This window comes from Podarcis cretensis (genome assembly GCF_951804945.1).
Source record: "Podarcis cretensis genome assembly, chromosome: 4".
Taxonomy (NCBI): Eukaryota; Metazoa; Chordata; class Lepidosauria; order Squamata; family Lacertidae; genus Podarcis; species Podarcis cretensis.
In genome coordinates this window covers 70831198-70845682 of record NC_137173.1, presented here as the reverse complement: position 1 = coordinate 70845682, position 14485 = coordinate 70831198, and the positions used below count along the sequence as shown (strand labels likewise).

Sequence of the window (14485 nt, the reverse complement as noted above, 5' to 3'; positions counted from 1 at the left end):
GTTGCCATCTGGATATACTCTAAGGAGCTTCCAGGAGATGTTTTTCTCCTGGGTAGCTACAGGCTGACTTTGCAGCTGGCCTGGAGAAGCTAACCAGGAAGGTGTTCAGACTTCCCAGTGTCTGTTTCACATGGCCAAGAAAGCATATCTATAATTTAAAATATGGGTAGTCTGGAAATGGCCTGAGATACTCCCACTGTGCCATGCTATTTCTCAACAATTAGAAACAAGTAAGAATAATGAAGGTGGAGATGTACCTCAATAATATGAAGAGGATCTAACACATTGGAGAAACAAAGTGGAACATACTATAGAACCTGGCAGGGTTCTTGATGACAGCCACACAGCAGTGCTTTAAAATTCATTTATTGGTGATATTTACTGAGGCACTGAATGGGTTCTGAATTAAAACAGCATAATTAATTGATTAAAGTTTAACGCAGTGGGGAAGTGCGTTAGAACTAAATACTGTTTCTAGCATCAGTTTGAATTAAAACCATCCTGAGCTAAAACCATCCAGAGCTAAATTAGGAATGTCTGTGAGGAGAGAGAAATGTTGACAGGTCTGAATTATCATATATCAACACAGATGTTTTAAGGAGGCTAATTCATTTTTTAAAAAAGAAAAACATTGGCACTGTAAAATATATTTGTGAAATCTTTTTTATTTATTTCTACTTCCAGCCTGTTGAATTATGGATTTACGTAATAGAGTTTAAAATAAAGTAAGTCATTCACAGGTGTTTATTGCAAACCAGAAGGGACAACAAACATAATTAATAACTGTGTAAATTATTTATTTTACACTAATAATTATATCATTGTTACATTATTACTTGAACAATTTATATACCACTTTCCTCTCTGAGTTCCCCAGGAACAATATGCTGGTATGTTGAATACAAGCGCCTTATTAACAGCAGAGTTCAGTTCAGGCATTTGAGATGCAGATATTTACAAGTAGAAATCTCCCACTCGTTCCTCTTTCCCAGTACAGATATGTTTAACCTGACATATTGCTCTGTGCACAGTTCTTCCCTAATTATCTGAATAAACTCTATTAGTACCATTTTTAAACTTAAAGTGCAGTAGATCCGGTGCACTTTTCCAAAATATATTTAATATTTTTTCTATAAAACCTTATCTAATACCTAAATACTTTTCTATATAAAAACAAGTTCTATGTAGCTGTTGATTTTGGAAAAATTGTTCTATTTCCACCAGGTTGTCATAACTGCCACAAAATGTACATGAATGTTAGGAGAAATTTACATGCTGATGAATTTTGATGTATATTTTAAAACAAAAGAATAAATTGCTGCAAAAAAATGTGGAGAACCAAATCTAGATTTAGAAAGATGAAAAAATAAAATTGTTCAATTCAGCCACCCCTGCTTCAAAAAATAGTTTTGTGCACAATCCACTTTTGTGAACAGAGGATGGAGTTACTATAGATGAATATCTTCTCCATGGTCTAACAGTTGAATTAAACAGGGTTTTAGTTAAACCTATAAATTCTTCCGAAGCCTTGGTTCTCAAATCTACTAATTTGGAACTTACGAGATACTAAATTAACCAAATGGCTTTTAGTTGCTATATTGGCCGGGTGGGTTTTTCCTAAAAGTGCTGCAGGAATTCATGGAGATGAGCAAGTCCACTTTGAGCATTTATGAGATTAAAGTGAAATGAAAGAACTCTGCCAATAAAATGTAAGCACCACTGTCTTCCACAATAAAAGGAAAAGAAATATAGTAACCTGAAAGCTTTATTAGAAATCTCCATCCATCAAGGCAGAGGACTAGGCAATGTAGTGTGAGAACTGCAGGTGGGATTTACCAAGGAAATAATAGTGTGCTCCAGTTCTGTAACCCTTAAAAAATGTATAGTGTATTTTATTTACATGCATAGTTTTAATAAACTAGTAGAACATAACAGACGGCGGAGAATGGGGGCAGAGAAGGCTGTCCAAGGAATGGATTCTTGCATGCAAATTTTAATTTTTGGTGTGGGTTATGTTGAGAGTGTCAAGTTCAACTAAATTTCAATCAGTATAGACCCATTGAAATTAACAAACATGACTAAGTTAGGTCCATTCATGTCAGTGGGTCTACTCTGAGTAACACTTAGTTGAATGCTGCTTAAGAATTGCAAAAGGGACAGTAGCATTTAATGCCAGGCAATTCATTTAACCTATTGGGGTGGGTAAATAGTAAAAAGTTAGGGAGAGGCTGTAGCTGAATGGCAGAGCACCTGCCTTGCCTCCTAATGGTCTCATGTTCAAAAATTAAAGCATCTTTCATGGCTTCAAATAATATTCATATATTAGGGAAATCATGGACATAAATGCTTATATAAACTTATTTAGTGCAATATTATTGTTTAAAAGAGAAGATTGACTGAATTACAGAATGTCTGGATACACATTCAACAGCATAGTTAGTAAACCATGGAATGAAGAAACTTAGAGATTGTGTAATATCCCTTTACCACAGCCATACCAAGAAACAAATGAGTCTTTGGGTGCCTGCTGTGTTTGCCTTCAGTTGCTTGAGTCACCTGGGCACCACTCGTTCTACAATTGATTTTTATTGTACTTTAAATTGAATACAGTCGTACCTCGGAAGTCGAACAGAATCCGTTCTGGAAGTGCGTTCGACTTCCAAAACGTTCAGAAACCATGGTGTGGCTTCTGATTGGCTTCGGAGGCTCCCAATTGGAAGCTCCTGCAGCCCATAGGAAGCCATGGAAGCCACGCCAGACATTCGGGTTCCAAAGAACGTTCACAAACCAGAACACTCACTTCCAGGTTTGTGGCTTTTGGGAGTCAAAACGTTAGACTCGTAAGGCTTTCGTCAACCAAGAGATTTAATGGTTGAAGGTTTGGCGCTGAACTTAAAAGACACTCTCTCTCTCTCTCTCTCTCTCTCTCTCTCTCTCTCTCTGTGTGTGTGTGTGTGTGTGTGTGTTTGTTATGTGAAGAGCTATGCCAGTGTAACCTTATATAATTGGAAGTTTCTTATTTCTGAATGTCTGGTTATCCCATGGGCTATTTTGAGATAAACGAGTTCCAAAGCTTTTGTTCCACCTCCACAGGCATGTCTGGTCAATATTTTTCTTAGAAACATGTTCTTCTCTTGTTTTCTTTTCTTTTTGAATTCTTTCCTTGACCCCACAGTTTTAGTTTTCCTCTGCATGAGAGATGAGGACCCGTAGCCCTCCAAATGTTGCAATCCAGCTCCCATCAGCTCCAGTCAGCATGGCAAAGAGTCAGGGATTATGGGAGTTGTAGTACAACAACATCTGGGGGACCACAGGTTACCCATCTGTGCTTTGGGCCTTGACCTCAGCCTAAACTTGTCTAGAAAACAGAAAAGTTAGCATAAGTATCAGAAAACCCAAGCATGACCCTGACTGTCAGAACAGTTAAAGGAGGCAAAGCAAATGGGAGTGCAGCTCAGCTAAGATTCCTTATTATGCTTTTTAATTTTTCCATTTAATGGCCACCGTTAAGCACCCATGGAGGAATTTGTGTGACACATTTTGGATATTTGACTTGGTAACTGTGAAATTACATAACTGTCAAAGGGGAGGAGAGCATTTCTAGTTAAGCAGATATTGTCAAACTGCTGAGATGGAGTCTAAGAAAAATTTCCTCTAATCAACTGATGCATACTTCTTCTCACGCTATTTTCTGTGGAAATGTGTTTCTCTTGACAAGCATGAAAAGCCGTCATATGATAGTTTATTGACTTTGCTCTGTGTTATCAGAGGCATTGCAATTGTTCAGCTTTGAGGAAGACTTATTTATATCCTGATGCATTCTGGTCTTATTTGACTGCTGGTCATCTTCCCTCTGTTTCAGGAAAGTAGCCTACCTAAAAATAATTAAATTGCAGTTTAATTATGTGGATGCCAGTTATATTAAAAAAATTAGCAGACCTCAAATAAATGTATTTTTTCTCCACGCTAATGCTGTTTATTACCATCGTTGACTTCAAACAAGCAAATGCAAGGCATTTTCCTGCTTTCCATTTGCTGATCTTTGGATGCTGAATATAATAAAGGTAAAGGTAAAGGTACCCCTGCCCGTACGGGCCAGTCTTGACAGACTCTGGGGTTGTGCGCCCATCTCACTTAAGAGGCCGGGGGCCAGCGCTGTCCGGAGACACTTCCGGGTCACGTGGCTAGCGTGACATCGCTGCTCTGGCCAGAGCCAGAGCCAGAGCCGCACACGGAAACACCGTTTACCTTCCCGCTGGTAAGCGGTCCCTATTTATCTACTTGCACCCGGAGGTGCTTTCGAACTGCTAGGTTGGCAGGCGCTGGGACCGAGCAGCGGGAGCGCACCCCGCCGCAGGGATTCGAACCGCCGACCTTTCGATCGGCAAGTCCTAGGCGCTGAGGCTTTAACCCACAGCGCCACCTGCGTCCCATGCTGAATATAATGGGTGAATACTATTAATGAGTGAAGAGAGAAGTGGATAGGATAGACCCAGAAAATGTTGCTGACATCCCATAGGTTAGAGCAAGCTTGGTTTTGTTTTGTTTTTTCTTTCCTGAAAGTCTGCCTAAGTCTTGAACTGAATAGGACTTATTTCTGAGTAATGTGGCTAGGATTGTGTAGTCAGTTTGCACCTATTCATTTAAGGTGGTGCTCAATGAAGTAGTTCCATTTGTACAAGGATTTCCATTTGTGCAATAGAGCTTCCCCTCCCTTTCTTCTCTCTGTGCAGCCCTGCGCCCTCCCCAAATTTCCTCTGGGAAAAGCACAGAAAACTTTTAGGGAGCACACAGGGAAACAAGTGTACCAGCTTGCACCCACAATTGAGGGGGTCGGGGCTGTACACACGCCTTGCCTCCTGACATGTCATATGCACAACCGCCATGAAATTTTATGGGGGCGCTGGTCCCCTCCTTGAAAATTGGGAGGCATGGTCCCCCGCCCCACTAGATGACGCCTTCAGGGAGAGGAGAGGAAAGGACACTCTTTAGCACATCCATAATCCTTGCACTAATGGAACTACCCGTATTTTTCGCCCCATAGGACGCACCGGCCCATAGGACGCACCAAGTTTTTTGGGGGGGAAATAAAGAAAAAAAATTATTTCTCCCCCAGGCACATGTGGGGCCGGCAGCAGGGAGAAGCGCTCTTCTCCCCGCCGCCCGCCTGCAGACCAGGTCCGGGGACAGCGGGAAGACGCGCTGCGCCTCCCTGCTGTCCCCGGAGCTTGCGGGGCTGGCAGCGGGGAGAAGCACGCGTCTCCCCACCGTCAGCCTCCAAACCACATCGGGAGACAGCGGGATGGTGGCGTTCCGCCTCCCCACTGTCCCCCGACCTTGTGGGGCTGGCGCTGCGGCTCTCCTGAAGCCTGGAGAGCGAGAGGGGTCGGTGCGCACCGACCCCTCTCACTCTCCAGGCTTCAGCGAAAGCCTGCATTCGCCCCATAGGATGCACACACATTTCCCCTTCATTTTTGGAGGGGAAAAAGTGCATCCTATAGGGCAAAAAATACGGTACTTTACTGTATGTTGTATATGCAAATTTGTGTCATGGGCCTTCGGCCCCAAAGTCTTCAATTTAACATGCTGGTTTAAGACTCTTATGGAACAACCTACTGAAAGCCAGGGATGCCCTGATGCACCTGATCCCATTTTCAAAACAGAGACTTTTTCTATTTCTTTTTTGCAGACTCCAATGGCACACTAGGAAGGAAGTCTATGTGCTAAAATAGTTTGATTCTTCATTTACGATTGCAGATTTCATTAAATAATGGCATTGAACAATTCCAGTATCTAATGAAGCCTCACTCTTAACAGGAATTTACCAGAACAAAGGGATTATTAATTGCTGGAAGATTAATTCAATCCTTGCAATGATCTTCTGACACAATGAGATTATATACCAGCTGGGAGACGTACAGAGAGCAGCGTTCCTTTTAATGACCGGCCTTATAACAGTTCATCAAATTTACAGATTACAATTCTGACAGCTCTTTGTGTCTGACAGCGTATTATATTGGTCATTCCACTAAAGTAGCATCCAGCTAATGCATTTTACTTTTCTATAATGACAAGAAAGACATCTATTAATGCTCTGTTGCTATTGTCAAGCATCACAGCAGCATTTCACAGTCACATAATGCAGTGGAGCATTATGACATTGCTGTGGAGCTGAAGTTTATTTCCCCCTCACACTCCTTGTCCAGGTCTTACGCTGTTTTGCTGCAGCTCCTTCCTAAACCAGTTGGGCTTTTAGCATGCTTCTTACCTTCCCTCTTGAATCCCTTATGAAGCTTTATAGATTATTTGCTGCTTCCTTTGACTCCACTTACAGGCATGCTCAGCCTGCTTTATAACTGTCTGGATTTTGAAGACAGTTCGAACTCTGGAGAAGAGAAAACTCAGAATAACACTGCTTGTCCAACACAACAGTACTTTTCAATGCATTGCCATATCTCTGTCATTGACCATCTAGATGTTTTAATGGTTTATAGCAAGTACTGTACAAATGGCAGGTTGAGAAGCAGCATGAATTGCCATGCAGTGAAGGATTCTCCAGCACCCACCCACCCCACTCATACCTTTTGAGTTGCCATAAAGGGGGTAACACAGGACTGAGCCTTCAGAATCGGCTCCTTGAAAAGGAACAGGCTTATTTGGCATAGGATGATAAGAACGGGAGAAGGGGGTTGCCTTTTATTTGTAAATAGGCTGTTTTCGAACCTAATTTGTTGTTGTTTAGTCGTGTCCAACTCTTCATGACCCCATGGACCAGAGCACGCCAGGCACTCCTGTCTTCCACTGCCTCCCACAGTTTGGTCAAACTCATGCTGGTAGCTTCGAGAACACTGTACAACCATCTCGTCCTCTGTCGTCCCCTTCTCCTTGTGCCCTCCATCTTTCCCAAGATCAGGGTCTTTTCCAGGGAGTCTTCTCTTCTCATGAGGTGGCCAAAGTACTGGAGCCTCAGCTTCAGGATCTGACCTTTCAGTGAGTACTCAGGGCTGATTTCCTTAAGAATGGAGAGGTTTGATCTTCTTGCAGTCCATGGGACTCTCAAGAGTCTCCTCCAGCACCATAATTCAAAAGCATCAATTCTTCGGCGATCAGCCTTCTTTATGGTCCATCTCTCACTTCCATACATCACTACTAGGAAAACCATAGCTTTAACGATACGGACCTTTGTTGGCAAGGTGATGTCTCTGCTTTTTAAGATGCCGTCTAGGTTTGTCATTGCTTTTTTCTAGGTTTGTCATTGTCATTTTTACCAGGCGTATTTTAATTTCGTGACTGCTGTCACCATCTGCAGTGATCATGGAGCCCAAGGAAGTAAAATCTCTCTCTGCCTCCATTTCTTCCCCTTCTATTTGTCGAACTTAATTACAGTGGGAGAATGTTTCTAGTGGAGGGTTTAATGGGGGACATTAACCCTTCCCTTCCCAGATGTGACCCCAACTCCAAAATTTCCCCACACCTTCCTATATGGCTTCTCCCCACCACACACCCCAAGACTAAAATCTGCACAGGGGCAGAAAAAGGGGCTGGTGCTGTTTAGCTGGTTGGAGAGGCACCAGTGCTGCATTGGCCCCAAGGCACTATCAGTTCCCCACCCCTTTCCTAAGATGACTGCTATTGTCAAAGCTGACCATACTGGCAGTCCTGTTTAAGGATTTAGGGTCTACCTTCTCCACTTAACCATCTAATAAGTGAGCGTTGTTTTTGAAGTTTACAATCCCAATCATTTATTTGGTGCTGCATTGCATGTGAGGGTCACTGTTTCTGGACCACTGTCTGCTTTGCCTTAGTACCAACTTCTCAGTGTCTGCATGGGCCTGAATACAAAAATTACCCAGTTTTCCTTCTTAGCTCAGTTTTAAAGGCACAAAGCAGCACCTAAAATACACTTTTCTCCATAGACATTTATTTCCTCTGCCTCCTGTTATTCTGAAAGTCTCTTGAACAAAGAAAGAAGATGAATTAATATGTGGGAAATAGTCTATCTTGATGGCCTGGTATGCTTTTTCAGAATAGTAGTGCAGAAGAGAATGCTGCTTACATTTGTTCCAGCAAGGCAACAAGTGAAACCTTGTTAATGCCCCTTAGGATTTTAAAAGTGTGATTTATTGTCTGCGCAGGCAATTCAGTCTCAGAGATCCTCTGCATTTTCAGATATCCGAGCTGCGCCCAGGGCTTTTGTTCCCTCATCTCCTGTAGCCCTCTCACCCACAAGACCTTGATTATTGAGTGTAAGTGCAGAGCGAGTCAACGAGAAATTTCCAAGCTCTGTCAGCTTGTCACTGAATAACTTTCCCATAGCTTATATTGAGAGCAATGATGTATGATAGAAAAATGTCTCATGTGAAATTAACTCTTGAAATATATTCACTGCCAGTATTCGGAGCTCATGTTTTCATTTGATTAAAAAAGAAGAAGGCAGTTTGCAAGTCTAATGTTAATACCAGATCCAGCTTAATCCACTTCATCTGTTGGGAAAGGTGGAGACGTGGTGTTGTGATGTTCCCAGTTGTATAAATAGTTGAAGGCACAGCTTAAACAATGCATTGGTTTTCATTTTTGATATAAACATACAAAACACAAAAATCCATCTAAAATGCCTCAGGTACAACAAAAACATATTAAAATAACCATAGATTAACTGGAAAGTCAAAACCATATTTACCTTATGCTAAAAAGATAGTAATGTTGATGCCCAGGCACACTTATTTGGGGACGAAGTTTCATAAATGGAATGTAATCACTCTCTTTCTAGTCACCATCTAGATCCTCTCAAGTGGTCGGAGCACCTGAAGGAAACTCCCAATTGAACTCCCAATTTCCTATTTCCTTTTCTCTCCCATTTTGTGTGTTGCATAGTGAATCATAATTTTTGGACAAGACCATTTAGAAGAAAAATATTAACACTATAGATGCTTAGCAGATAATAAGCATGCATTATCTGTGGTGCTAGCAGTATAATGCAGGATTCTTATCTGTATAATTTACACAAGTAACCTTACTCTTTGGAGATCTTGAAACACAAAAACAGTTACTTGGGGAGATTGGAGAAGCTGTGATTAAAATGTGATATTCATAAATGTGAATAGTAGACATGCTATTCCTATGAAGACACCATGGAGGACAGATAGGATTAAGTGCAATAGAGTTTGAGATTACAAGCTGGTGAGGGAGATCTCTTGCAATAGAAGTGGAGTAAGAAGTTTTGGGGAAAATGTTCCCCCCCCCAGTTTGATCATGTACTTTCTCTCCCCCCCCCCTTTTAAAGAAACAACAGTTTTATGAAACCACAGCCCCACTCACCTTCTTCACTGCTGGTGCCTGCTGTTCACACGTACAATCCTGGCAGAAGTGTCAGTAGCTCTTGGGGAAATGAGCATTTTAGAGGACTCCTGGCAGCTACCAAGTGTCAGAAGCAGGAAAGAAGAGAAAAGAGATCTTGATCGATCTCTCTCTTCCCCCCCCCCCTTGATGGTCAGAACACCATCCTATCAATGGTGTTGGGAGGCAGGGAGAGGGGTCTTGGAGGACTGATCAATGGTTGGGTTGGGGAAAGGGGTTCAAAGTGTCCAAGAGGATCTGAGGAATCGCTGGTCTCAGATTCATTCTTCATTGGCTCAGATAAAAATCTAAGCTGCAGAAAAACGGTTGTAATGTTTTCCTTTCCATTTGTTTCCTACCCCTGCCATCCCCAATGACAATGTTCTCTCAGGATATGACATCTGTGTGTTCAGTGGAAAGGAGATTCTATGCACATTCAAAGGATTGAGCAGTCCTGTAGAGATATTTTCTCACAGAGATGTTTCTGTGCTTTCTGAGTAGTGTTGTGGGAGCAGATAAGAGCATAAGAAGAGTCTTGCTTGTTCAGACCAAATGCCTGTCTAGTTCAGTATCCTGTTCTCACAGGTTGTGAGGGCGAAAACACACAAAGAGGTTTGAAGGGGAGGTTGAATGGATAGTCCGCACAGCTTGCTTTCCTGTGTCAAACTGAAAATCTGCCAAACACTCACATCCCTTGAGTATTTTCAAGAACTGGTGATAACCAAATCATAGCTTCACGTTGAAAATCGTTGTTTGTTTGTGTGAAAGATGCACACACCAGAGAATTTTATAAATGGCTACTGTGTGTGTTCTTTCATTTCTGATAGTTCACATTTCTGAATATAACTTTGTGACGTATCTTCTATGGTTATTTCTCTTTCCCCCTCCTCCATTCTTACAGGTACATCTATCTGGAAAGCATTTTTTTTCACTCCAAATTTCAGTCCAGGAGATTCCAATGGCTGCCATGATGATCACGTGTGTTTTTGCTATGGAAAATCAGTCACGTACCATGACCCACCGTTGCTTTTTGAACTTTCCAAGGACCCAGAAGAAAAAAACCCACTGACACCAGAAACTGAGAGTCATTTCCATGAAATCATTCGAGTCATTCAACAGGCAGTGAGCAAGCACAGCAAGTCACTGGTCGCGGTTCCGAACCAGCTTTCCCTGGAAAATACGTTGTGGAAGCCCTGGCTTCAGCCCTGTTGTTCTTCCTTCCTCCAGTTTTGCTATTGTGACCATGAGTCAAGAGAAAACAAGAAATTGCCAGAAGCATGACATCGCTAATGTACAATCACACCGATGCTTTAGGGATAAACAAGATGAGGGTGGGGAGCAGATCATACTATGACCTAAAAAAATGTAAGGATATGGCCTTTCCTGAGCCTCCTCGGTGGTTTTGCTCAAATAGTCAGTGATGTGCAGTGATACTAGTGCTGTGCAAAGATTGCTCTCTCAGATTCACAGTTCCATAAACAGGCCATGCATTTTCAAGGATGCTTGCAGAGGGACTGATGAAAGTGTATATGTTTTCAGAGAAAAGCAGGTTTCCAAGAATGGCGCAAGCAGCAGCATCATTATTAACACAGTGGGGACACCATCTTTTCTTATCCACAATGCTTTGGTGTCATGTCATGATATAGCATCATTCCCAACAAGTTCTTATAGGAATATATGGCAGCCTGGCTGACTCGCTGCAGGGCACAGCTGCTTCCACCCTATTAAAATGACCAAGACATTGGTTGAGGGGAAGGTGGGGGCAATTAAAGGAAGATGCTGATAAACCCCCTCTTACTCTGAAAATGTATACACTTTTGATGGGCCCTCAGGGGAAAAAATGCACAATGATGCTGCAAGCTCTAAATCAGGGGTCGACAACCTAAGGCACATGGGCCACAAGCAGCCCACAGGGGTCGTTTAACGCCCATGAGCCACCCCCAATCTGAGCCGCCTGTTCAGCGAGTCCCCGCACGCTGTGCTAAATTGGTGCAGCGCAGGGCGGGGACTCGCTTCTGCGGTGCCAGAAATTGTGTCTGTGCAGACGCCGAACCCTGCTCTAAATGATACCATGTTCTGCAAACATATTATAGTTTAGTTTCAGAACACTTGTAGGTTACTAACTTCACAGAGACATTGCTTTTATTTTAAGTATCTAGTTGAATACCGCCCCACCCCTCCATTTAAGCTAGGTTTGGGACACATCTGTATTTCCCCTTCATGTGTTTATAGAAAGTGTGAGGGTGGATGCCCCCAAATGCTGATATTTGCTAGCTGCACCTTCCGCAACTACATGTTCAATGCTAGCAGGACGAGGCCCTACATGTTTGCACTATGTGTGCAAACAGATGTACACATGTAAGAACTCTTCTTACAGTACTGTCAGACATGACCACCAATGTCATTATCATTGTGACGTTGTGGGCTAGTGTGGACAGCTCCACACAACTGTCATGTCCAACAAGTGGGAGGGAGTGTTGTCTTGAGCACCTCTTTTGAAAGTGTACTTTGCGGCACAGCTTTTTCAACACAGCTCATCCCACATGCTACAGATATACATGGCACAAAGTGGTTTACACCCATTATTGCTCTTCAGGGTTTCAGGTGACAAAGACATTGGCATGTTAGGAACAAAGGGAATGTTCAGACGTCACTGCAGTTGTACTACCTACATGGACATCTTGAGACTGGAAGATTGGGCAAGTATATAAAAGCATCAGAAGAGCCTGCGGAATCAGGCCCATGGCCCATTTAGTCGAGCATCCTGTTTTCACTGTAGCCAACCAGACGCCTTTGGGAAGCCTGAAAAGCAGGACCTGTGTGCAACAGCATTTTCTCCACAGCCCCCTTTAAGGACCATCAACTGCAATGGACATGTTATTATCAAGCATTAGGTTCAAAGGATCAGTGCAACTGTCTTTGTGGTGGCCAAATTACTTGAAGGGATGTTCATAGGTGAGCACCCAGATTCCCATTCCCTTGTTACCATATCTCTTCTACTAACTTCTGTGTCACACTACCCAATGGCATCTTATATAAAGACAAGGGCTTGCCAGAAAACATTTTTACCTGAGGCAATGGACAAGATGCTTCGTGTCCCTAATTCCTGATTACACAGGCAGCAGAATTTTATTTCCACAGTGGTGAAAGTGGAGAGCATCCTTCACTGAACTTCAAGGCAACAGGACAGTTTAGGGTGAGCAGGGCAGGCTGTGTGGCACACATAGACCTGTCTCCTGCGCCCAATCCCCACCACCCAGGATTTGCCCCCAAGGTGGCCACCTCATTCTACCTAATTTTAGGGTTGGCTTTGTAACTTGAAAATGAACATACATACTTCCTTCACAGTTTGAAAACAAAATAGGGGAAAGCATCAACATATGACTAGGATGAATAATATCTCATTAGATGATTGGCGCTGTTGGAGAATGGCTGATAATATTAATTATTCACAATCATCTCTGAACAGCGTTATAATAATACTGAAGCACTTTATGTTACAACATGAGGCATTTTAATTATTTTGTAGTGCAGAGTGCCAAAACGCATAGCTATTTGTAAATCTCTTACCTAACTAATGTAAATTATTCAAACTATTGGGTCATATTCAGTGGCTTTTGGAAATGAAATTCTCAGGACATGGCCAGTGCATAGCTACTCAGAAGTAAGTGCTATGGAGTTCAGTGGAACATGCTCCCAAATAAGTGCACCTAGGAATTCAGCCTAAGGGAAAGGCAAAATTAATAAGCACTTATTTTAAAAGACTAAACGTAAAACTGCTCATTTTGTTGAAATTAAATAATGGCCATATCATAATAATTTGACAGATGCTGTGATTATGAAGCCTCTCTTAATAGTTTACAGAGAAATATCATGGTAGACCAACAGGTTGCTATTGGATGAGTTGTTCTTATCCAAGATAAAGGATGGGAGAGGATAGGAGAAAAGAAAGGAAGTAATAGCTGAGAAAGTGGTTGCAAAAGAGAGCAAAACGGCCTAAGAAAGTGAGGCTGGTAAGGGGTTTGATGCAGGTAAGTGGCTCATCCAAGTTGAGCAGAGTCACTGCTGCTCCTTCATAGCCTAAACCTTTGCTGAGATCTGTATTTAATAAACCATGGGCCTAGTTCATCCCCACATACTTGTGTCTTGTGCCTACTCTGGCTACAAATCTGTGCCTTTAGGCTTCTAGTAAACAGTGTTATGTACAGAGGCCATGTTGCTTGTCGAAAACCCAGTGCATTTTTGCCCTTGTGTAGTATCCCTTAACCTTTAACCCAGTGGTTCGCAAGCTTTTTTTTCTACTGTGCACACAACTACTTTATAGTTTTCTCATGGGACATCCATAAAAAAACAGAAAGCAATGCAGCTACATGAGAACATGAATCATTCCCAAAATATAATTATAAATGAGTCTTACATTTATACCTTAAGTATGTATACAAGCTCGAAGAGCTGACTTTTGCTGTTTAATCTCATGTATATTTGGTCTGATTTGAGACAAACATATTCTCATTTCTTCATCAACACAAAGAAACCTTTCTTTTTTCTGATCTTGCATGTTTTGTCAGTGTTGAAAATCCCTGTTCAAAACAATATGGAGAATTGTAGAATTCATGGATACTGCCCCCCCCTCTCTACCATACCATACCAGTAAAGGACCCCTGGACGGTTAAGTCCAGTCAAAGGCGACTGTCAAGGGCAGCACTTATTTCTGCTTTCAGGCCGAGGGAGCCAGTGTTTGTCCATAGACAGCTTTCTGGGTCATGTGGCCAGAATGATTAAACTGCTTCAGGCACAATGGAACACCGTGACGGAAACCAGAGCACTTGGAAATGCCAATTACCTTCCTGCCACAGCAGTACCTATTTATCTACTTGCACTGGTATGCTTTCGAACTGCTAGGTTGGGACAGAGCAACGGGAGCTCACCCTGTTGCGTGGATTCGAACTGCCGACCTTCTAATCAGCAAGCCCAAGAGGCTCAGTGGTTTAGACCACAGCGCCACCTGTGTACCATACCATACTATACTTACTATACTATACTATACTGGAATGTTTAAATGTTTCTTTGATTGTCCTTGAATCATCCCACCACACTTGTCATCCTCTCCCACCACATCAGTGTGGTGTGTCACACTTTTGAGAACCAC

General features: G+C 42.4%; 1 protein-coding gene across 5 annotated transcripts in view; it reads left to right on the top strand.

Annotated features, from left to right (window-relative positions):
- Positions 1-13470, top strand: part of STS (steroid sulfatase) — an 84109-nt gene extending 70639 nt beyond the window's left edge. For 4 of the 5 annotated variants that reach the window (XM_079972754.1, XM_079972753.1, XM_079972752.1 and 1 more), the window contains exon 10: positions 10238-13470. In XM_079972754.1, the coding sequence (XP_079828880.1) occupies positions 10238-10617 (380 nt within the window). In that variant the 3' untranslated portion in view covers positions 10618-13470. The remainder of the gene's footprint in view (positions 1-10237) is intronic. The other variant, XR_013837859.1, reaches the window with a different exon arrangement.
- The last annotated feature ends 1015 nt before the right edge of the window (positions 13471-14485 follow it).